This window comes from Monodon monoceros, unplaced genomic scaffold, assembly GCF_005190385.1.
Source record: "Monodon monoceros isolate NGI ecotype Baffin Bay Population unplaced genomic scaffold, NGI_Narwhal_1 Super_Scaffold_14, whole genome shotgun sequence".
Classification (NCBI taxonomy): domain Eukaryota; kingdom Metazoa; phylum Chordata; class Mammalia; order Artiodactyla; family Monodontidae; genus Monodon; species Monodon monoceros.
In genome coordinates, this window is record NW_021703770.1 from 19,070,017 (window position 1) to 19,094,008 (window position 23,992).

The 23,992-nt window shown below is 43.6% G+C and overlaps 1 protein-coding gene across 1 annotated transcript in view; it reads left to right on the forward strand.

Annotated features, from left to right (window-relative positions):
- EXT1 (exostosin glycosyltransferase 1) overlaps nucleotides 1-23,189 on the forward strand; it is a 291,210-nt gene extending 268,021 nt beyond the window's left edge. The window contains exons 5-11 of the mRNA XM_029223239.1: nucleotides 679-811; nucleotides 3,224-3,342; nucleotides 4,605-4,700; nucleotides 10,700-10,789; nucleotides 15,873-16,033; nucleotides 18,689-18,860; nucleotides 22,630-23,189. Coding sequence (XP_029079072.1) covers nucleotides 679-811; nucleotides 3,224-3,342; nucleotides 4,605-4,700; nucleotides 10,700-10,789; nucleotides 15,873-16,033; nucleotides 18,689-18,860; nucleotides 22,630-22,815 — 957 coding nt within the window. The 3' untranslated portion in view covers nucleotides 22,816-23,189. The remainder of the gene's footprint in view (nucleotides 1-678; nucleotides 812-3,223; nucleotides 3,343-4,604; nucleotides 4,701-10,699; nucleotides 10,790-15,872; nucleotides 16,034-18,688; nucleotides 18,861-22,629) is intronic.
- Nucleotides 23,190-23,992: the final 803 nt, after the last annotated feature.

Below are 23,992 nucleotides of genomic sequence, written 5' to 3' on the forward strand. Positions count from 1 at the left end.
AACTAGCTTGGCTATCATTATTCTCCATATGCCATGGTTCTTGTCCTGTTATGTAGGATGTTTTGAGCAATTGTTAAGTCACTACTTTTTGAGATGAAAAGTAGAAAAACTTCAGCTAACTAGTACCCCAAAGTCCTATACTTGAATTTGAAAGGACAGTGAGATATGTCAAGCAAATAAATCTGCCTCCTGAATTAAAGGAACAGATCAAAACCTCAGCTGCTTCGGGATTCCATATGCTCCCAGCTCAGTCTCTATATGGACATCTCTGTGCCCTGAGAACAGATCTTCCTGATGTGGATCTGGAAGCACTGCTAGATCTCAGCCATCAGGGAAACTCTTCTACACACTCTAATTTGACATGAGTGTGGACTTATTATTACAGAAAGACAAGATAGAATTTATGGTGAAACTGCAGTTTAATTAGGAAATTGGATTAGCCATTATTCATCTCTTTCTCTCTCTCTCTCTCTGTCTCTCTCTCTCTTCTCCATTGCTCTGTCACTCTGTGTCAGAGAATCAGTGAAGAATCAGGTTGTTTCAGTGAAGAATCAGGTTGGGGGTGGGGGAGGAGACTCACTACTTTGAGTGCCATCAGCCCTCAAATTTGGATTGACTGTGTTCCTCGTCTGATACCGTCAGTCTCCTCTCACCATGTGCCATGTTTTCATTTTCTAGATTATTCAGGACAGAATATTCAAGCACATATCCCGTAACAGTTTAATATGGAACAAACATCCTGGAGGATTGTTCGTCCTACCACAGTATTCATCTTATCTGGGAGATTTCCCTTACTACTATGCTAATTTAGGTAAGTGAGTGCCTTCCAGGGAGTTATTCTGGTTTACCTGCCAGGTGTCATTCAGAACTAAAGTCCCTTGATTTTTCGATTCCACTGCGGCGTCTTTGCAACATCCTGTGTTGGAGACTGCTTTCTAGAGCCCTGTCCTAAACGGTGTATCAAGGTCAAGAATCATAAATCCAGCAGAGCATTGCAAAGTGAGAAACTCCTTTCTTACCTGAGCCACTGTACTTTACATTTAGCAGAGTCATTTCTTTTTGAGAAATAGGCTTCCCAAATTACAGATCATTTTGAACATGACAATGGGTTCACTATAATTTTAAGTCTCATCTTATATAAAATGGAGTTAGGAGAGCTCTCCCTACTTTTTGTTTTTCTCCACAATCCCAACTTCTCTGTCTCAGACCAAAGAAAAACCAAACTAATAAACAGAAAGGAAAAAGATTTAAGAATATATGATAGGGGAGAAACTTATTCACTTCATTCAACATTTATTGTGCTCATCTTCTTTGCCATGTTAATGCAATGCTAGGTGGTAGAAATAAAAAGTCAAAGGAGAGACAAGCTCTGTTCTCAAGCAGCTTTTAGTCTAGTCATAACGGGGAGAAGGGAACCGGCAGAGGGACGAAGCTTTACAAAAGGCTGTTACCGCCATAGACATATACGTCTTTGGAGCCCCGTTCGCTCTAGTGTTAGTAACATCTTGGACATTTCTCCTCATTCATAGTTCCAGATTTGAGAAACCCTGGGATAATAAAGCATCTTTCAAGTCGATATGGCAAAAAGACTCCAGATTTTTGTGTGGAGTTAGCAGAGTTAGCACATTAGAAGTATGTAATTGATGCTTCTTAAACTGTTAGAGGAAAGTCTTAAAGCACTGACTTGTCCTCACTGCTAAAAAAGGGAACCCCCTCCATCATATTTATTCTTCTTACTTGGCAAAGCCTTGAATGTGTATCTAGATAATGGGAAAGCTAGCTTCTTTCTAGCATGCAATTAAAGTACTAGTTGGATGGTATAATTTGCCCTGCAAAACGTTCGTATAATCCTTTGAGATATATATAGTCTGATTCTTGCCTTTATCCAGTCACTACCAAAGCTTAACTTGAATGTCCCTGCACTGTCTTGTTCATATTTAAACTACTAAAATGTGAAATTAGTGGCTCTAAACTAATGAAGTTTTAGGAGCTTTTTTTTTTTTTTTTTGTGGTACGCGGGCCTCTCACTGTTGTGGCCTCTCCCGTAGCGGAGCACAGGCTCCGGACGCGCAGGCTCAGCGGCCATGGCTCACGGGCCCAGCCGCTCCGTGGCATGTGGGATCTTCCCGGACCGGGGCACGAACCCGCGTCCCCTGCATCGGCAGGCGGACTCCCAACCACTGCGCCACCAGGGAAGCCCTTAAGGAGCCTTTTTAACCTGTCTCCAATTTCTTAGTGGGTTCTCATGGAAAAACTCATTTTGCGGGAGAAGGCATCTCACTGCTTTCTCTTTGGTGGAAGTTGTTATTTTGTACATTTATAGTACCTTTCCACCTCGGGCCTTAGAGCGCACAGTTGGCAGAGGTCTGGACCACATACTTTTCCTCTCAGCTGTGTCACTGGTACACAAAGAAGAGATTCTTGGGAGTAGAGCAGCTTCGACTCTGAAATAGTGATGATGGTGATTATGATAGTGGTAAGCTCATGCTGAGTACTTGCTGTCTGCAGGTCCTGTTCTAAGTGCTCTGTATGCATTAACTCATTTAATTTAATTCTCATAACAACTCCATAACTTTGATACTGTGGCTATCAGCCCCATTTCACAGCTGTGGAAGCACAGAGGGTTAAGTAATTTTTCCAAGATCCCACCACCACTCAGTGGTGGAACTGAGCTTCAGACATAGACACTCATGCTCTGGACGTTGTTCTTTTAACCTTTACCACTTGCTGGTTATTATCTGAAATAGTATCAAACAGGCAAAAACCCCTTAACTACATAATTAAGAGTAAGACACATGCACATATCCTGGAAGAGAGAGCACTGTTTACAAACATCCATCCTAAGACGTAAGTGACTGGAGCTAGATCCTTTCTTGGGTAGAGAGTGGTGAGTAGTGGTGTGTGTGCATAATTAGACTTTGGGTGCCTAGAAAACAGAAGGGAGATCAAAGATGCCTCCCCAAGGGAGGAAGGAAATGACTATCAAAGGAAGAATCTGGAAATGGGCATTGAACCGTCAATCATCCAGGTCCCTAGACTCGGGCAGCATAGCCGTTAACTAGCAGCTTTTCACCTTGTTTTTGTTCTGTCAGGACAGGAGAGGCAGAGGGAAAATACACTAGAAGGGAACATTAGCTCCAGGGCGAGGCAGAGCAGAGAGGACTAATTTTCGAAGTCTTGTTTTTCAGTGCTTCATTAGGCCTCCCTGCCCTTTCTGTTTCAGGTTTAAAGCCCCCCTCCAAATTCACTGCAGTCATCCACGCGGTGACCCCCCTGGTCTCTCAGTCCCAGCCAGTGTTGAAACTCCTCGTGGCTGCCGCCAAATCCCAGTACTGTGCTCAGGTGAGTGGCCGTGTTGACCACGGCGCCTGCGCCCTCCTTCTCAGTGGACCAGAGCCCCCCAGCCCTCCCTGTGCCTTCCCGGCTACATGCTGTGCTCCCCACGTCGGGCCCCGTTGCTCCCCTTTCCTTTGTCACGCATCGTTACGCCCTTTTCATCAGCTTAGAGGTTCTTGGAAGTGAAATCTGGTCCAGGTAAGGGGTGGGTTACAAAGAGATCTTGGCCCTGGGGTAAAGTTAAATATTGGGTTGGCCCAAAAGTTCATTCGGGTTCTTCTAACATCTTTCGGAAAGACCTGAGCGAACTTTTTGGCCAGCCTGATATATACCAATACACTCTTTAAAGAATACATAGGCACATTCTTTCATTCTTACGTGTCAGAGTGATAAAGGAACATCAGAAAGGCCACTGAGAGGACCCAGAAAACTCAGATTCCACAGCAGAAACCAATTCGTTGGTGTCAGGAGGCGTTAACTTTTCTTTCACGGCCACCGTGACTAATTATAAAATGGGGAAAGGAAGATGATACCTATGGTAATCATGTTTTCCAAATTAGTATCGCTCTCGTACTCTTAACGGTGGTTTTTCTGAATTGTAAATTACACAAGAAGGTTTACACACGACAAAAGAATGGAATCACGTGGAAGTATGCATTTTGGAGCTAAACATTTTTATTGGAAATAACAGGATCACAGGAAATCAGCAACCATCCTGGAGAATCCAGAACATGAGCTCACGCCAGTCCTATCTTGAATTCTCTTCTCTCTCCCATGTTGCCTGGTGTAGCGTGAATGCATCGCAGACGTTCAGTGTGCATTTTTATTCAATTGGATCAGGGTTGTTATCTTACTCGTCATCATAAGACATCAGAATTCAGAACAACACTTTGTTAAAAACCAGCAACCCTGAAATGACTTCTTTCCTCCCCAGCTTTGTCCTACCCCCTTGACACAGTTTTCCTTAGGTTACTCTTTTTGTCCCCTCTCTTTGGTTGTTAGAGTGATCGGGTTGTGAGGGATGTGTAGGAGTGGACTCACTTTTGTTTTTTTAATTTTTATTGGAGGATAGTTGATTTACAATGTTGTGTTAGTTTCGGGTGTACAGAGTGGAGCGGACTCACTTTAAATTCAGTTTTGAGGTCTGCCATCCTGCCTTGCTCATATCCCCATTTCCTCTCTCTCTGTCTGTAAGAAGAAACTTTGGGTTGGAGGCCTATGTAAATCTAGCCTTACCAAGCCATCTCACGACCGCCTGTCCCTTTCAGATCATAGTTCTATGGAATTGTGACAAGCCTCTCCCAGCCAAACACCGCTGGCCTGCCACTGCCGTGCCTGTCATCGTGATTGAAGGAGAAAGCAAGGTAGGAGCAGAGGGGACTTCACTGTGGAATCAGTGTGGAATCTTCGTGTCTTCAGTGGGGCACCATGGGTGTTGGTCTTAGCCGTCTTCCTCCTGGGAAGTGCTGGCCTGGACTGTTTTTCCGAAACCATACCTGTCTCTGAATGTCCTCTGCTTTGACAGCCATAGGCTATTTTACAATGTTGTTTTAATTACTACTGTACAGCAACATGACTCAACTATACATAAATATATTCTTTTTCATATTCTTTTCCATTATGGTTTATCACAGGATATTGAATATAGTTCCCTGTGCTATCCAGTAGGACCTTGTTGTTTATCCATCCTATAAATAATAGTTTGCATCTGCTAATCCCAAACTCCCATTCCTTCCCTCCTCTACCCCCCTCCCTCTTGGCAACTACAAGTCTGTTCTCTATGTCTGTGAGTCTATTTCTGTTTTGTAGATAAGCTCATTTGTGTCATTTTTTTTTTAACTTTTTAAAAGATATTTATTTATTTATTTTTGGTTGTGTTGGGTCTTCATTGCTGCGCGTGGGCTTTCTCTAGTTGCGGCGAGCGGGGGCTACACTTCGTTGCGATGTGCAGGCTTCTCACTGCGGTGGCTTCTCTCTTGTTGTGGAGCATGGGCTCTAGAGCTCAGGCTTCAGTAGTTGTGGCACACAGGCTCTGTAGTTGTGGCTCGTGGGCTCTAGAGCGCAGGCTCAGTAGTTGTGGCACACGGGCTTTGTTGCTCCGTGGTATGTGGGATCTTCTGGGACCAGGGATCAAACCCGTGTCCCCTGCATTGGCAGGCGGATTCTTAACCACTGCGCCACCAGGGAAGTCCCTGTGTCATATTTTAGATCCCACTTGTAAGTGTTATCATATGGTATTTGTTTTCCTCTTTCTGACTGACTTCACTTAGTATGATAATCTCTAGGTCCATCCATATTGCTGCAAATGGCATTATTTCATTCTTTTTAATGGCTGAGTAGTATCCCATTGTGTGTGTGTGTGTGCACGTGCACGCACACACGTGCACACATGTGTCACATCTTTATCCGTTCATCTGTTGATGGACATTCAGGTTTTTTCCATGTCTTTGCTATTGTGAATAGTGCTGCTATGAACATAGAGATGCATGTATCTTTTTGAATTATAGTTTCATCTGGATATATGCCCAGGAGTGGGATTGCGCGATCATATGGCAGCTATATTTTTAGTTTTTTAAGGAACCTCCATACTGTTTTCCATAGTGACAGCCGTAGGCTTTTGAATTGGGTCCTAATACTAACTCTTCAGGAGATGTGTGACCCCGACTATACCTTCCTTCTCTGAGCCTCAGTTTCCTCATCTACAAAATGGAAATAATAACACATGCCACGTGGGGTACTCGGAGGAGTAAATAAGTCCAGGGCCTGGCAATGGTAATCTTTCTGGACGTGATGAAGATGATAAGGTTGCCATGGTGGTGGTGATGCATGAGGGTTGCTTAGCTGATTAATCTGAGTTAGTTGTGTCTTTGAGAGTAGTGGTTCTTCGTAACATTTATCTTAAAAAGGACATTTCCACCTTACTTTTGTTTTGAGGTGTCCATCAGAGATTCTCAGGGGTGCTGGCTGCCTAGCTGGCCCCTGCTTCCCTTCTCCAGTTCATTTTGCCTAGAACGGAATGATCTTCTTAATCATCTCATGGCCCTTAAGGGAGTCTTTTTGCTAATGCTTTCAATTAACGTCAGAGGCCGTGTATAATCTGGCCTTAGCTGGCCTTCCCAGTCTTCTCTCTCATTGCTTTTCCTCTATAGATTTCATCAGTCACAGTTAACAGCACTGTGTCCCTTCCTACCCCTAAGTGTTGTCTTTCCCGTTTGCGGTAAGTCTTGACCCTCCTTCCTCAGCTGTTCATTTCTGTTATTGAAATTCCCATATATTCTTTAAGCCCTGGTTCACACGCTCCCTCCTCTTTGCTGCCAGAGGTGAATTCTTTTTTCTCAAGCTTCTGCTGGTGGCTTTCTTATAGATCTTATCCATTGTGAGGAAATTAGTCTCTATTAAATGACACTGCAATTGTCATCTAAGAGACTTCCTCCGTCAGTCCCCAGAGAGTTAGGTCATGAGAGACTGTCTCACACTAAGTAAACCTTCTTTGAGCCAGAATAAGAACGACCAAGGTATTAGGTCGCATCATTTGGGTGGCTACAAGTGGCCAGTTCATATAGTTCAGCAGGATGCACTGAGAATTGTAACTGTCACACGCGTGGACTAGGTGATCCGTGCATTATCTATTGAGTTCCAGTGTAGGCTGCCTACTGTGTGCTGGGCAACATGAGGAGACACAGTGGTGAATGTGACAGATACAGTCACAGCCCTCATAGGACTGGAGTCAAGCAGTGTGGTTATCAGAGAGCTGATCGGTAAGCACTTAATGAGAATAATCACATGCCTCTTGGCATCGGTCTTACTTACCCTTATGGATTCATCTCACCAATAGGTATGGTTTCACACAAGGGACTGGCACAGAAAAATCTCCTGCCTATAACCCCATATATCTGTCTCCCCAGTTCCAATGCCTGAGGCCCTGAACAGTGCTCAGATGGGTTCTCTTCACTTTGCACTTGGAAATTCTTTGTTTTTTTATGCTTCCATGGGTGACTAGATCTCCTTCTGGTAGATAAGTCTCTCTCTGAATATGTCAGGATATTCAAGTAGGATCCATTCTGACTGACCGACTGGGAGCCATTCTGACTCCTATGGTTCGTACTGCATTTTTATGCACAGACTCATTGATTGATTTTATACTCTCACTCCCAGCTAGTAGTCCCAGTTTCTTTATTTCTAAGATGAAGATGCTAATAATAGTACCTTTCTTGTAGGCTTTATCACATGTGTCTTATAAGATACCTCCCATTCTCCCAGCCGTATTTATGTCTGGGCTTCTGGCCTTTTGTTGAGTCCTAGACTTCACCTTGGCCACTGAATCCAGTCAGTCACGTGGTTCCTTTTCCCTCGTCGGGACTGCACCACCTGGTAAAGCATTTGCACTTAAGTCTTGCTTTAGACTCTGTATTCTAGGGCACCCGGGCTAAGACTTGGGCCCATTCTGATGATGGAATGAGATACTGCATTACAGGTGCTCAGCCCTGTACCTGTTCTACACTCAGGATTCAGTAAATGTCAGCTCCTCTTCTGGGCGGGGGGCATTGTAAAGTGATGGTTTGTATTATGGGCTTTGGGGTCAGACTGCCTCTATGTGACCTAAGACAAGTTATGTAATTCTGTGTGCCTCAGTCCCTCCTTCAGTAAATGGAAGAAATCATAACACCTCACGGGTCAGCTAAAAGGATCGGATGGTTCTGCTGCTGTGCATGTGAGCGCATTGCCGCTTAGGACTGCGGGTGCGCATGGCAGGCGCATGGAAAACGCCACCTCTCATTGCGCTTTGTATTGTTACTTACGAACATTTCTTATCTTCCCTACTAGACAGGGAACTTCTTGAGCCTAGGTCATTTCCTAGTTGTGTTTGTTCATTCTAGAAGGGTTTGGGCTGTTACCTGGTAGCTTAGTATTTCTTAAATGAGCTAACAAGGAAAACCCAGCTCCCTCAGGATTGACTTTGTAAGGACACTGGCTCCTTTCATGCTAATCCACTGAACTTTTGGAACGTAGCTGAGGCAGGGTATTTGAAAGAGAGCCTCTAGTTTCTACACTAGATTTAGAAGTGGCTGACTTATGGGCTCTTAACTCTTATTGATGGAGCAAGTTCAGAAAAAGGAAATGGATCCTTTTAAACCCAGTGGTTGGGCCCATAACGGCGAAAGAAGTCGTATATCCTCCTCCTTCCGCATTTTAAATTTCCATGTCTAGCCTTGAGTTTAAAATTGATGTGTTTGCTGCTTTGGTTGGAAAATTCTATTTTGAATTTATAGGCCTTGTCACTGCAGCTCTCCCCTGTAGGCTTAACAAGGGAAAGGTCAGGGCATCCCTGAGCTGGCAACTAATAACTCCTGCCTTAGTTAGTGGACATGTAAACGGTGTCGGGAGAATTGCTTCAGGCTGAGATTTCTAGCCCTGTGTATGTGGGGTCGCTGATCGCTTTTGTATTTTATTTTGGAAGACTGAGAAAGAGAAAAGAACACTTGACCCAGGTGGCAGATGGGTAGGAGCAGAGCCTGGAGTGTAGGTATATCCCTTGAGCTCCCACAGATGGGTTCTAGTGGGCATTTTCCATCCTTTAATGACGTGAGCCCTCCAGTAGCTTCTGCGGCACGTAAACCAAATCTGAGATGAGGCTTGCAGATGAGCTGGCTCCCTGATGTAAATATAGCTTTGGCTTCTTTGGGGTGGTGTGGGGAGGGGCCCTTAGATTTGTGAGCCTTGGCGGCTGGGCTAAGTGCCTCCCTCTTCCCTTTGTCTCTAGCATCCAACTGCTTCATTCCCTGGCCTTTGTGCCTTGAAAGTTGATGGCAAGTGTCTCCTCTCTCAGTCTCCGCGTAGGAATTGAGAGAGGATGGCACAACAGTTAACATACCTTCCAGAGGAAGTGGTGAATGTGAGATTGCCATGTGTGCCCACATTCACTTTTGAGGTCCTTTCAACCCCGAGACAGGTATAGCATAGGGCTGAGGTGCTCTATAGAATCACACCATCTGGGACGGTACGATGGTGGGTCCGTCCTAAGCAAGACACAACCTTTCTGTACCTTAGTTTTCTCACCTATAAAATGGGTTTGTTATACAGATGAAATGAGATGATGTACATAAAGAACTTGGAACATTTCCGGGACTTCCCTGGTGGTCCAGTGGGTAGGACTCCGCACTCCCAATACAGGGGGCCCAGGTGCGATCCCTGGTCGGGGAACTAGATCCCGCATGTCACAAAATGAAGGTCCTGCGTGCTGCAACTAAGACCCGGCACAGCCCAAATAAATAAATAAGAACTTGGAACATTCCCTGACACAGAGTAAATGTTTTAAAAAATGTTAGTTATTCTTATATCATCATTCTTATTAGGTATTCTACAGAAACTTCAACACAGAAGTTCATGCTGGGACTGTCATAGGGTAGTCTCTTCGGTCTCAATTTTTCAACTGATCCCCTCACCCCCCAAACCCTCACCACACACACACACACACACACACACACACACACACACACACGTACACTCACCTCACCATGCCTTATCCTGGTGTTGCCCAAACTTTATACTACCTTCACAATTTTCCTAAATCCATGGACCACGTGTTCTATTGTTTAGTATTTTTCTTTAAATCAGCTTACTTTTCACTTTAATGAAACTATTTTTGAATAATTCTACTAGTACCTTTTATTGCTATAGCTACTAATATATATGTGTATATATTTTTGCTTCTCTGAGCTAAAATTAATAAAGAGTAGACTTTTTAAATGTTTGTCTCTGCACCTCCTAAAAGGACCTGGCCTTCCAGTGGTGTGTGTCCCACACTTGGAATCACTGCTCCGTCCATCCACTCTTCCCTGGCCTCAGAGTGCTGGCTCTCCCCTCTGTGCCTTTGCATCTACTGAGCCCTCTTTCTGTTAGGCCTCATTTCTGTTTATCCCCAGTGGATTCCTGGCCATCAAGGTCCTGATTCAATGTGACTCTGAGGCTTTCGTTGCTCTTCCAAGCAGCTGGTTGCTGCATGCTCTGGTCTCCTGGCATTTCTCGTATCAGGCGAGGACCGATCATTCGCGTCTTGTTCTCTTGGTCATCTTGGTCTCCCTGCAGACTATGAACTCCTCCAAGAGAGAGAATGTATCTTACTCACCTCTGTACTCCCTTCGACTAGCAAGGTGTCTGTACACAGTAGGTGCCCAGTAATGGTGGAACCAAATGAATCTCCACAGATGGGAAATGGAAGCCTTCTATGTCGAGAGGTGACATGGTGGTGGAGTGTCCTTTGTGAAGTTGACGATGGGGGAAATTTTCCTGAAAACAAGACTGTCCATTTACCTCTCTTTTCCCCAATTCCTTCCCTCCTGCCTGCTTTCCCCCTGCCTCCCAGGTTATGAGCAGCCGTTTTCTGCCCTATGACAACATCATCACAGACGCCGTGCTCAGCCTTGACGAGGACACTGTGCTTTCAACCACGGAGGTAAGCAGCCTCACCAAGGAGGGGCGGAGTGCCTTGCGGGCAGTCGCCTCAAACCCCAAGGTGCCGGCGCCTCTTTTGCCCTTGCCTTGGCCACGCCCAAAACGTTTTTCAAAACTTCCTGCAGAGTTGGTTTGAATCAACCCGGTTCCTGTGAGCACCTTGCCGCCACCTGGCACCCTGATGAGGGCATTTTCCCCTTTGTTTCCTCTGCTAATCGGTTCCTCATTTGCGAGGCTGCACCTCACCTCACCCCTCCCTCCTTTTGTTTGTTTGTTTGTTTGTTTTTAAACAGTGCAGGTGCAGGCAGGTGTGCAGAGGGACCCAGGGGAGGCGGGCAGGGGCACCTGTTTAGCATTTTCTTGAAACCACGCTCCGGGAGCCCATCTTTCCTGATTCTTCTAACGCCTGTGTGGGCGTGTGTTGACTCTGTTGGGGAACACACTATTCTGGGTTCTAAAGGCAGCTTTTCCATCTGGGTTGGAAGTGTGCATTTTCTTCAACCCACACGAGAGCAAACGGTTTCACTTGAAGGCTGAGATGGAGATCCCTGCTATTTCAGATGTTCAGATATTTGTGCCCCAAAATAAGATTGCGCAGAGCAATGTGTGAGGGGGAGGGAGAGAAGAGGAAAGATAGCTATGCTGGAAAACCAATTTTTACAACTCGAATGAGTATTGATCTCTGAAACCGCACTTAAAACCGTAGAGGGGACCAAAGACAGTTACACAAAAATGTAGTAGATCGCAAATACATTATTCATGGTAGCTGCTAAAAAGTTTGGAGACTTAGCTACTTATCCTGTTCCCCTTCTTTTATTCCTTTTTATTCGTAATCATTTTCTTTTCAATTTAAATGTCGACACTTACCAGCAGGCGTTTTCCTGGTTGGCAGTCTGATTCTAACGGCCCGCTGCCCACATAGCCAGGACTCATGGTGACTTGGGCTAGCAGTCTCTGTGTCTCTTCAAATTCCATGGATGCTTCAAGTCTCCATCAAATGGAGTTCAGCAGACGTTCTGTGTAAGGGCAACCAAAATCACCCCAGGACAACGTGTCCTGCACCTCACCTTGGTCAAAGTCTTTCTATGCAGCCAAAGCTCTATAAATACTTGGTGAATGAGTGATGTTGGAGGGATGCGTGCTGCGCAGATTAAAGTGTGAGCACACAGCCAGTTGTGTCATGTGTGAGTCGGCAGGAGAAAGCAGCGGTGGGGGGGAAGGGGAGAGATGCTTAATGTTCAAAGAGAATGACTGCAGTGGAACACAAGGAACGGGTCGCTCCAGCCTGCGTTTTTTCTCCTGTTTCCTGCAAGGGAGGCTGGCATCCCCGGAACAAATTCATTCAACAGGTATTTATTGAGGGATGTCTTTGTTCTGGTCTCTGCCAGGTACTTTGATTGCACAGTTCCTGCCTGTAGCCGCCAGAGTCCTGGCAGCAAACAATTCAAATCAGGTGACTCAAATGAAGGGATTTAGTACGACTTAGGGAGGTGAGTGGGGTTAAAGGACGACACAGGAGAGGGAGAGGCACCTGGGGAGTGGCACGAGCTGGAAGCAGCTCCTACTTCTAGGCCTGAAGAAGTGAAGGAAGGAAACAGTGTTTCTGGTGTCCCTGAGAGGGGGAACTGGGGAGAAGAGGCTGCCCTACAAGAGCTATGACCATGGAGGGGTGTGGCACCTACCGGAACTCTGGGGCCAAAGCTGGGGTGGGAAGCAGGGGTGAAATACTGTCCTCTCTCTGTCCCACCTCCATTTTCCTGCCAGCAACGTGCATTGACCTAACCCAATCAGCGACCAGCTGGCAAGGAGGACCAGGTTATGCAGTCCACAGAGTTCCATTGTCTCAGGCGTAGGGCATGGCAAGAAGAGCGGAGAGTGGATCTCGGAGAGCAAACAGAGGAAAGGCAGCACGTTGCCATGTGAAACGTATAGTCAAGACTACAGCATATACCTGAATCGTTACCCTATGACCTGAAGTATTGATTGATCTCTCATCTTCCGCTGGGCACAGAGCAATTGATCTCACACTCGGATTTGTTTCTCTCTGTCCCACGGTGAAATAACTTTCAGCTGCTGTGATGTAGCCACGTGCTGGTGAATTTCTTTTCAAAGAATAGCAATTCCAGCCTCTCAGTGCATGCTGGGAAGAACTTGTGCTGTATATGGAGCAATTAGAAGTCAGCATGGGTTGAGCATGAGATGGAAATTTAAGAGGCTGGCCGTCTGGTTTGTTTACTTTTCTGGCTGAACAGTGGAGCAGTCATGTTGCCTGACATCGTGGAGGACAAGGGTTTCTCTTTTTTTTAGGTGAATAGATGTTGGTTCATTTTATTTCCCCTCTAAGGATTCTTAGCTTGTTTAAATGCCTCTCTGTAGTATTAAGGATAGATTTTTAAACAGTGTCCTATAAAGGGTGTTAGATAGAGTTGGTTTATAGTTATTTACACTTATCTGGGTTGCTTCAAATTCTCAAAAGAAAACCGATGTTAGTTTTTAAGAGGCCATAAGCTGACCTTTGCCTCCTTTGATGTGTTAATGAGCTGTGTGAAAGCAGAACTATCACAAGAATGATAGTTTTATTGGAATTTACTTTTGAGTTGCTTTGAAATGACTTGAAATGGCTTTGAGATAGTAAGGAATTCATGTGGTGAAAACGCCCCCCATCGGTGTATGCGTCTCCTTTTCAGAGGATAATGGAAAACGCGAGTGCTGACAGCCAGGCTGATTCTTTGACGACGGCCTGCATAATGTACTATCCCATCAGTTGGCACCATTAGTATTGAACACCAGTGATGATGTGCAGGTTATCATGACCTGCTTTCAGTTTTTTGGCAAATACTGTCCACTCCCCTGCTATCTTTTAACTTTGAGACGCCCCTTACCCCCCACGCTTCCTTAATGTGTGTCCCAACACCCTTCTTTTTTCCCCCCCAGGTATTATAGCTTTGGGGAAAAGGCTATATTGTTAAGGCTTTCTTATCTTGAGTCAGGGCACCAAACTAAATCTCCATAAAAATTTAAATTCATGGCTGTTTACAAAAATCGTGTCTTCTAACTAAGCCCCAAGAATCCAGAGATAAAAGGACCCTTACAGATCACCCAGGCCAGTGTTTCCCAAACCTAGGATTTCACTGACATGTTTACCTAGGATGAGGCTTAAAAAAAAAAAAAAAAAAGAGTATGCTGTTTAAAGAAAAATATTAACTAAGTTATCGAATATGTGGTGGGAATGTGGGAAAAGGAGCGATGATGGTTATGCATATGGTGAAAGCTTGGGAAATACTGATCTAGGCTTATTTGCTTTGTCTTGTAATTGAGGTAAAATTCACATAGCATAAAATTAACCATCTTCAAACATATACGCTTATTACCTCTACTTCATTCTGAAACGTTTTCATTACCCTAAAAGGAAACCCTGTATCCATTAATCAGTCAGTCCCTATCCTTTGGAGCCACCAATCTGTTTTCCATGTCTATGGATTTGTGTATTCTGGACACTTCTTGTAAGTGGAATCATACAATATGGGGCCTTTTGTGTGTGGCTTCTTTCACTCAGCATAGTGTTTTCAAGGTCTGTCCATGTCGTGGCATGCATACGCATCAGTGGCTCATTCCTTTCTCCAGCTGAATAATGTTCCATTGAATGGATATACCACGTTTGGTTTATTTATTGATGAGTTGATGGCGTTTGGGTTGTTTCCAGCTTTGGGCTATTGTGCACAGTTATTTGCTCTGCTTTTGAACCCCTGGGAGGTCAGGAACTGGACTCGCCAACATCACTCAGCCACCCAGCCACCATCACAGTGCCAAGACTTGAAATATCTGTGGAATAAATGAAAATTCCGTATGCCTTGCTTATCAAGAAGAGATAGGGCAAAGGTTGTTGGGTGCATGTGTAACCTGTATAAGATAAATTGTTTTCAACACTGTAGCCACAGAGCTAGAAGGGAAGCGATGATAACAGTACACACCAAATCTGAAACCAGATGGCTTGGGTTCAGATCTCAGCTCTGCCACTTACTAACTCAGAAAAGTTATTTGAACCTCCATATCCTTAGCTCCCCTCTCTGTAAACTGGACACTCTAAAATTACCTACTTCACAGGGCTACTGTGAGGATGAAATGAGTTAAAATATGTAAGTTCTTACAACCATGCCTGTTGTATTATAAGCATTACACAATTATGACCATTATATGATGGTTTGCTGTTACTGGGTTTCTTTTGGGGGGGGGGTGTTTTGTTTTTACTTTCTGTATGTTGTTTTATGTGTCATTCATCAAAGAATCATAGAAAGTCAAAAGTGAGTTTATACATTTGAAAACAGACTATTTGTTAATTACACATGTTAGTTTGTAGCAGGTTCAGAAGTACTTGCTTTGGGTTATTTTGAGCACTAGGAGGTCATTTCACTGCATTTCCTTTAAAAATAATCTTGGCCTGTCCCCACTTATTCCTAGTGATTCTTCAATGTGGATGTGTTCTCTAAATGTCCTCGCACTGAGCATCTTCACACCTGAGAGGCCTGAATGACTGTTCTTGATGATATCTGCTTTGTATGCCTGTTAGAACCCGTGTGCTTTTTAAACATCTTTTCTCTGGCTTTTAAGTGGATGCTTTGATTTTAGTCACTCTGGCTTTGCTGTGTGCTGGTGATGATGTATGCTCTATATTCATACTGTAGATGTATATAGAAAATCTGCTCCTGTTTATAAAACAGATGCATTTATGCCTGCCATCAATCAGTGGTCACTTATCTTTTGGAGGTTGGGGGAGGGAAGCAACTGATTTTTTGACTTTTTAGCTTGAGTAGACTGGATTTCTAAAGGACATATCCACCAATGTATTTTTTTTCCTTCTTTCATTTCCAAACTAATCTGAAGTTTCTCTAACAGAAAACATTAAAATGTGCATAATTACGGGGCCAAATGTCAAGCAGTCAGTTTAATTGGCTGATGAAGACATGGAATTAATGTTTTGCAACAGTCCCGGGATTTCACATTACGAATTAGCAGGGGGAAGGTGATGTTTTGTTGACATTTGTTAACACCGTTGATTGCTTGTTTGGCTTGTGTTCTGCCTGCAGGTGGATTTTGCGTTCACCGTGTGGCAGAGCTTCCCCGAGAGGATTGTAGGGTACCCTGCACGCAGCCATTTCTGGGACAACTCGAAAGAGCGGTGGGGCTACACATCCAAGTGGACGAACGACTACTCCATGGTGTTGACGGGAGCTGCTCTTTACCACAAGTGAGGAGTTTGGACGACTTATATTGCTTTTTATATGAGTTTCTGGCTGCTGCAGAGATGGGAACTTGGGCCAAATCTTGTTAACAACCTTAATGGAAATTAGTTTGGAAAACCCCCATTTCAATTCTGTTGATGTGGCCAACGTGTATCTTTGAAATCAGTAAAACCTCTTGGCTTATGGCATCTTTAGAAACTATGGTAGAGCAGCATCTTCAGCGACTCTGAGGTGTGGAGACGTACTCAGGGTGTATTGAGTAACTGAATGTGTAGAAGAACAACAAAGTAAACGCTTAATTGAGCACCTCCAGCACTGTTCTAGGTGCTTAGGATTTACCGCTGAGTAAAATAGGAAAAAAATTATCTGCCCGTACAGGTTTTGTATTCTAACAAGGGGAGAGGCAATATACATAATAATTCTATAATATATTAAGAGAGAGGCTTCCCTGGTGGCGCAGTGGTTAAGAATCCGCCTGCAGGGCTTCCCTGGTGGCGCAGTGGTTGAGAGTCCGCCTGCCGACTCAGGGGACGCGGGTTCGTGCCCCGGTCCGGGAAGATCCCACATGCCGCGGAGCGGCTGGGCCCGTGAGCCACGGCCGCTGAGCCTGCGCGTCTGGAGCCTGTGCTCCACAACGGGAGAGGCCACAACAGTGAGAGGCCCGCGTACCGAAAAAAAAAAAAAAAAATCCGCCTGCCCATGCAGGGGACACGGGTTTGAGCCCTGGTCCGGGAAGATCCCACATGGAGTGGAGCAACTAAGCCCGTGCGCTGCAACTACTGAGCCTGCGCTCTAGAGCCCACGAACCACAACTACCGAAGCCCGCGTGCCACAACTACTGAAGCGTGCGTGCCTAGAGCCTGTGCTCCTCAATGAAGAGTAGCCCCCACTCGCTGCAACTAGAGAAAGCTCACGTGCAGCAACGAAGACCCAACACAGCCAAAAATAAATAAAATAAAAATAAATAAATTAAAATATATATCTCTTAGGAGATAAGACAAAGCAGAGCAGGGCAAAGGTGGAGAAGGGGCAGGTTGGGGGTGATCCTCACTGAAGGGATGAGATTTGAGTGGAGACTTGAAAGGAGAAAGGAAGTCAGCCAGGAGAACACCTGTAGGAGGAGTGCTCTGGCGTGGGGAACAGTGTGAAAGGATGCCCTGAGACAGGGTGCTGGAGGAATATCCAGAAGACCGATGTGACCAGAGTGGAGTGAGGGGCAAGCAGGTGAGAGAGGTCATGGGATCCCGGATGCAGGACCCTATTTTCCATCATGAGGACTTGACAGTCTTCTAAGTTACGTGGGGAGCCGGTGCAGGGGTGTGAGCAGAGCAATCCTTCTTATGTTTTAGGCATCTACTGTGAAGGCTGTGGCGAAGATAGACTATAAGGGGGCCATGGGAGAAGCAGGGAGACTTATTAGGAGGTGACTGACATTATCTAGGCAAGAGATGATGGAGCCTGGGTCAGGAAGTGAGCAACAGACGTGGGAAGGTAGTGATCAGATTGTGGGCATATTTTGAAGATGCTCCAGCATGATGTCCTGACAGTTTGGGTACAGAGTTTGATGACTCTTAGGGGTTTTGACCTGAAGAGCTAGAAGTATAGAGTAGTAAGCCATCAACAGAGTTGGGGAAAGGCGTAGATGGAATAGGTATTAGGGAAAATACAGGAGTTCAGTCTTGGGCATGTAAGGACATTTAAAAGAGTGTGTTGAAAAAGTCAGGGATGGAGATATAAATTTGGGAGCTCTTTGCATAGATTTGGTCTTTAAAGCTAGGAGACTCAGGTAAGATGGCCAAATTCATGAGTGTAGAAGGCTGATGTTCCTGACTCAATCATTATTGAAATCCCCTCCTTAGTAAGGTGAACACACCAATCTTAACCTGGTCTTTTTTAGTAAAAAAATAGAGAATCCTGTCATCTCAAGGATGGAGTTGGAAATGCACGAGGTATAAGCATTTAGGGTGACTGAATTTTGATCTCAAGACTCCACCTCTTTCTTCCCGCCACCACCATTCAGTGAATCAAATTCATTCAAATGATTTTTCCAGTAAACATATGCTATATATTCCTCCAAAAAAAATACTAGGGTGAGAAATAATTCAAATAAATTGTGGGTTCTCCATAATGATTGACCACCAGATTGATTGGGGTTTTGCTCTAACAGTGTTGAAACACATGGCTTACAGGCCAGAAAAGATGGAATGGTTCTACTGCTGAACTCAGAGTTATGGGATAGTATTGAACACAGTTCTGATTAAACCAATAATTAAAATTGTAAAGCAACTTGTAATGATATGTGGATCACATGTAAGTAACTTCTCCTGACATCTAAGTATTCGGTTTCTAACCAACCAGCCTAATATTAAAGTTAGCCTGGGCAAGCAATAGCTCCATCTGTGTGTTTCTCTGTACCTTGTTTCCTTATCTGTAGTACCTACATCATAGGTTTCTTCTAAGGATTAGGTGAGGCATTTCTTGTAAAGTACTTTAGAACATTAGCTGGTATATAGTATTTACCATATAAATGACAATTGTCGTCATCATCAACCATGACATGTTTAGGGATTCAAAGAATGAGTATGTGGTTTCTGACAAAGAAGACCACCTGTTATTTGATAATGATGGCCCCTGCTGAAGCCTGTCTTTGGTTTGTACAGATATTATCACTACCTTTACACACATTACCTGCCAGCCAGCCTGAAGAACATGGTGGACCAGCTGGCCAACTGTGAGGACATACTCATGAATTTCCTGGTGTCCGCTGTGACAAAATTGCCTCCGATCAAAGTGACCCAGAAGAAACAGTATAAGGAGACAATGATGGGACAGGTAAGAGAAGGAGAACTCTCCCCCCTTGCTTTGCTCACTGGTGACTCAGTCTGAGGTAACGAGGACTCACTGTTCCTCTAGGAAGCATAATGAGAAGATATCGGGAAACAAACCACATGCAAAAGCTCTGAGGGAGTGTATGTTTGGACGTGGGTAATTGGGAAGATGTAAGTCAAGAGTATCTTTATGTCAAAGAGTATAAAAGCTGTCTAAATTGGTGCAGCCACTATGGAGAAAAGTATGGAGGTTCCTTAAAAAACTAAAAATAGAGTTACCATATGATCTAGCAGTCTCATTCCTGGGCATACCTCCAGAGAAAACTCTAAATCGAAAATACCCATGTACCCCAATATTCATAGCAGCACTGTTTACAAAAGCCAAGACATGCAAGCAACCTAAGTGTCCATCGACAGATGAATGGATAAAGAAGATGTGACATTTTATATATATATATATATATGTATATATATATATATATATGCAATGGAATATTAGCCATGAAAATGAATGAAATAATGCCATTTGCAGCAACATGGATGGACCTAGGGATTATCATACTAAGTGAAGTAAGTCAGAGAAAGACAAATACCATATAATATTGCTTATATGTGGAATCTTAAAAAATGATACAAATGAACTTATTTACAAAACAGAAGTAGACTCACAGACATAGAAAACAAACTGTGGTTACCAAAGGGGGTAGTGGGTGTGGGGAGAGATAAATTAGGAGTTTAGGATTAACAGATACACACTACTATATATAAAATAGGTAAACAACAAGGACCTACTGTCTAGCACAGTGAACAATACTCAGTATCTTGTAATAACCTATAATGGAAAAGAATCTAAAAAAGAATATATATCTGTATAACCGAATCACTTTGCTGTACACCTGAAACTAACACAACATTTATACTTCAATAAAAGTTGTATAAAAAAATAAAAGCGCTCATGTGACCTACCAGGTGGCATAAGAAAGACGTCTCTTCTCCAGAGTTAAAGACCTAAAGGGAATTTATGCAAGTTTATTTTAGGTGTTTTATTGAGTGGCTAGTAATGCTCTCAACACAGCCTCCTAATGGCTGCTCTTGAGTCGGATGCGCATTGTGGAGGCAGATGGGGAGTCATAGTACTTGGTTTTCAGTTCTAGAGCCAGCACTTCGTTGCTGTAGGCAAGTCAGTTACCTTCCAAAACTCAGTTGTCCCGTCTTCAAAATGGAAATGGTGAAATCTACCTCACAGCGTTGAGGTCAGACCTATGAAAGCGTTTGCCAAAGTAAAATACAGTGTTGAGTCACAAACGATTACTACTAAAGATACTTTCAGCAAAATATAATCTTTCTCTTTTTACAAGTAAGAAAACTAGGACCCAGAGAATTTAAGCATATTGCCAGAAGTCACCCAGGATTAGAGACAACTTGGAATTGAATCCCGGCCTCTGTTTCTTCCACTATTTATTCTTCTACCCCTCAGGGTCCTTTTATTCATCTTGGACAAAGCTCAGTACTCTATGTACGAAATCAAAAACCATTAGACCATTTAGGTCTACCCAAGTTAAATCATGGAGAATCCAGCAGGATTTGAGTCAACCTAAAAGGACATACTTATGTAGTTATATCAGTTCAATTTGGGGGGTTTTCCATGTACCTTGTTCTAACAGTTACTGAAAATCACATATAAATCCAGCTTTTGCAGAGGAAAATGTAACCAGGCCTCATGTTAACACAATTGATGGTTTTTCATTCACTGAATTTAGTAAAAGCAAAAAATTTACAGGATTTTAAGTTTATAAAATTTAATAATTTAATATTTACCAAATATGTACAGGTTATCAGGCATTGGTCTAGGTACTAGGTACTGGACAAAGCAAAGAATCTAGTAGAAAATTCTATTTCCCTCTAACTACTAAAAGGACAGGCGAGAGGATTTACAAGAATTTGTCATTTTTAAGACTGAAAGACTTTTCAAATTCAAGCAAAATGTATTGAGTACCCATGCATATTCATATTTATTATCTCATTTAAAGATACACCATTCCTTTAATATTGTTAACTCAGAGTCCTCTGGACTCCCCTGAGGTTATACACAAATTAGGGGTGGAACTCATAACGTATGGTTTCTTAGGGGTTGGTTTTTTACTCTTTTCATAGATTTGCCTAATTCTACCAAACCAATATTTCTAGTGACTTTACACATCTTTTGGAACAAATCTAAATTTAGGCTTAGGTCTAACTAGACGTATCTAGCTAGATATGTGCTATATTTGCCCCCTTCTTCCCATGATATACACTAGTTTATTGAATGTTTGTGTGATTGGTGAAGTAAATGGATATCGTGCTCTAAAATTATGCCTTTATAACACAGGAAGGATATCTTCTGTAATATGTTGGTTGACCCAAAATAAATGTTAAAATCAAGAGGCAAAAAAGAGACTTGAATGATTCACTTGGGCTCTTTTTTTTTTTTCATTTGTAAGAGAATAAGAATGAGCTTAGGCTCTTGACGGTGTTTCCCTTTGAGGATGTGAGCACTCACCGGGATGTAGTGGGTCTAGCCCTTTGGGAATAAGTGGGCCAATCAGAAATGGCCTGCAAGCTCATCCCAAATTAGGAGAAAAATGGAGGTACCTTTGGGACTTCCGGCTCTGATATGGACTCAACTGGTCAGCTTAATTTGATGCTCTCTCTGATTTACCAAGCAGAGTTCCTCTGGTACAAAAGGTAAAGAATGAAACCTGAGTTCTGCCCCTTTCTAGCCCTGAACAAACAATTTTAACTTCCTTGAACCTGCTTCCTCATCTGTACGGCGGAGATGTTATTACCTGGGTAGATAACTCGACCAGGTTGCTGCAAAGCTCAAATGAGCTCATGAAAACACTTTACAAATAGTGTTTTGTTTGTTGTTCTGCTGCTCCGAGATAACTTGACATTTGTATTTACCTTCGATGCTTTCTTTCAAGCATGTTGACACTTGTGGTTTTAAAGTGACTCAGTGATTCTCACAGCAAAATGTACCTTCCTATGAAAGTATTTTCTAGCAATGCATGAGGATGCAAACACATTACACACACACACACACACACACACACACACATACACATATACATATATATACACCATTCAACAGTGGCCTATTGACATAAATGAGTTTATGGGTTTTTTTCGACATAATTGGGCAGCCCACCTTTTCCTTGTTTCATAAAAACACGATTTTAAAGACATTATGCTTAGTTGATCTATTTAAATTTCAGCACTCAAGTCACTTAAGGCATTCTTTTAAATCAATGTCAGTCATTTAAATGGTCTAAAAATATTTAACCAACCTTAGGGTCAACATGGAGAGCTGAAGAGACGGCAGCCATCTTTCTACTTACCCAGAATCAACCAAATTAACAGGGGGGTTTCAGAAAATTATCTGTGAAACCATAAATACATTATTAGTCATCGCATTTGCTCCCAAGTGCAAAGAAAAGTTTTATGTTTAGTGACCACAGCAGTTTCATGGACCAGAGAATGTGTCAGTCCCTATGGATCTTTGTATGTTTGGGGCATTGGGAAACGTGGCAGGTCTCGGGAAAATCTTTTGGCGAGGCTGAAAATCCGGATCCATGCTTGCGTCTTCACCAGGCACGTGGATGGGGCCGCGTGGTGGCCAGGCCAGACCCTGAGCCCTACTGCGTGCCCGTTAAGCCTGACTTCATTTTCGGCCGTGTGTCCATCTCACCTGGCGCCTGTCTCATCGTCTTCCTTCTTTCTCTCCCTTTCCCCAGACCTCTCGGGCTTCCCGCTGGGCTGACCCTGACCACTTTGCCCAGCGACAGAGCTGCATGAATACGTTTGCCAGCTGGTTTGGCTACATGCCGCTGATCCACTCTCAGATGAGGCTCGACCCCGTCCTCTTTAAAGACCAGGTCTCTATTCTGCGGAAGAAATACCGAGACATCGAGCGACTTTGAGGAACCTGGCCGAGTCGGGGGAGGGGAGCAAGAAGGGCCAGAGGATGGGGTCAGCGGCTCTCTCTTCCCCGTGCACATCCGCTCAGCAGCGGAGCTAGATTGTGCCAAGTATCCAAATAAACTAAGATGATCAAAGTGACAAAAAAAAGAATATAAAGGAAAATAAAAAGGCCAATGGAAACTCTACTCCTGACTCGTGGGACTGCACAGGACTGCCCCAGACTCACCTCACTGGCTTCTATGTCCCAAGACTAGGTTGTGTACAGTTTAATTATGGAACATTAAATAATTATTTTTGAAATGATTGCTATGCAGGTTTAAACTTTTTTAATGATCAAAACTATTAAAAACCAGAGTTCTTTCTTTAATCAAAATCGTGTTGGTTGTGGATATTTCAAAGCTGCTGCTCCTCTTTCACAGACAGCATTGCCGTCGGTCACGCGGGGTGCCCTGAAGTTTCGAAAAGCTCGGACTTCATGGAAAAAACCATAAGTCACTCTACCCCATGTCAAGAAATAGCCAAGCATAACTAAGACAAGTTCATGACTCAGCATTGCCAGAGCAAATTGTTTTCCATTTTGAATTTGCAGATCCACTTGAACTTTTATCCCTAAAATGTTGCTGCATGAGAAGAAGTATAATGACCTCCAGGTAGACAGTTCTAACTGAAAACTTTATGTTGAGATAAAGATGATCATCTTTTTCATTGCAGGCTTGCGGGAAGTTAGTACCAAGAAAACGCTAGTGTAATTAAGAAATGTTCAGTTTACACAAGGAACCATGCAAACAATCCACCAGCATATTAGTGAGATGGACGTATTGACCCACAATAGTAACCTAGTGCTTTTCACGGGGGTGGGTTAGATTACACATTCAACCACTGACACACATCTGCTTAGGGCTGGGGAAAGGCTTTGGTTTCAAGGCAAAGGAAGAATGAGTATATCGTTGGCTCGGCAGGAGTCACAAGACAAGCTCTTTTCATGGTTGTGAAAACCTCGTTTCAGAAGCTTCCCTATTGAAGAAGAAGTAATAATGTTGAAATTCCCACCATTGAACTTGAGGATTGCTGAGAAGTAAACAGAGGGTGTATCTCACCGTTGGGACCCTGATACCACTTTTAGCCAAACAGTGTTTTGAACGAGAATCTGGCAAACAAAATAATCAGAAACAAATG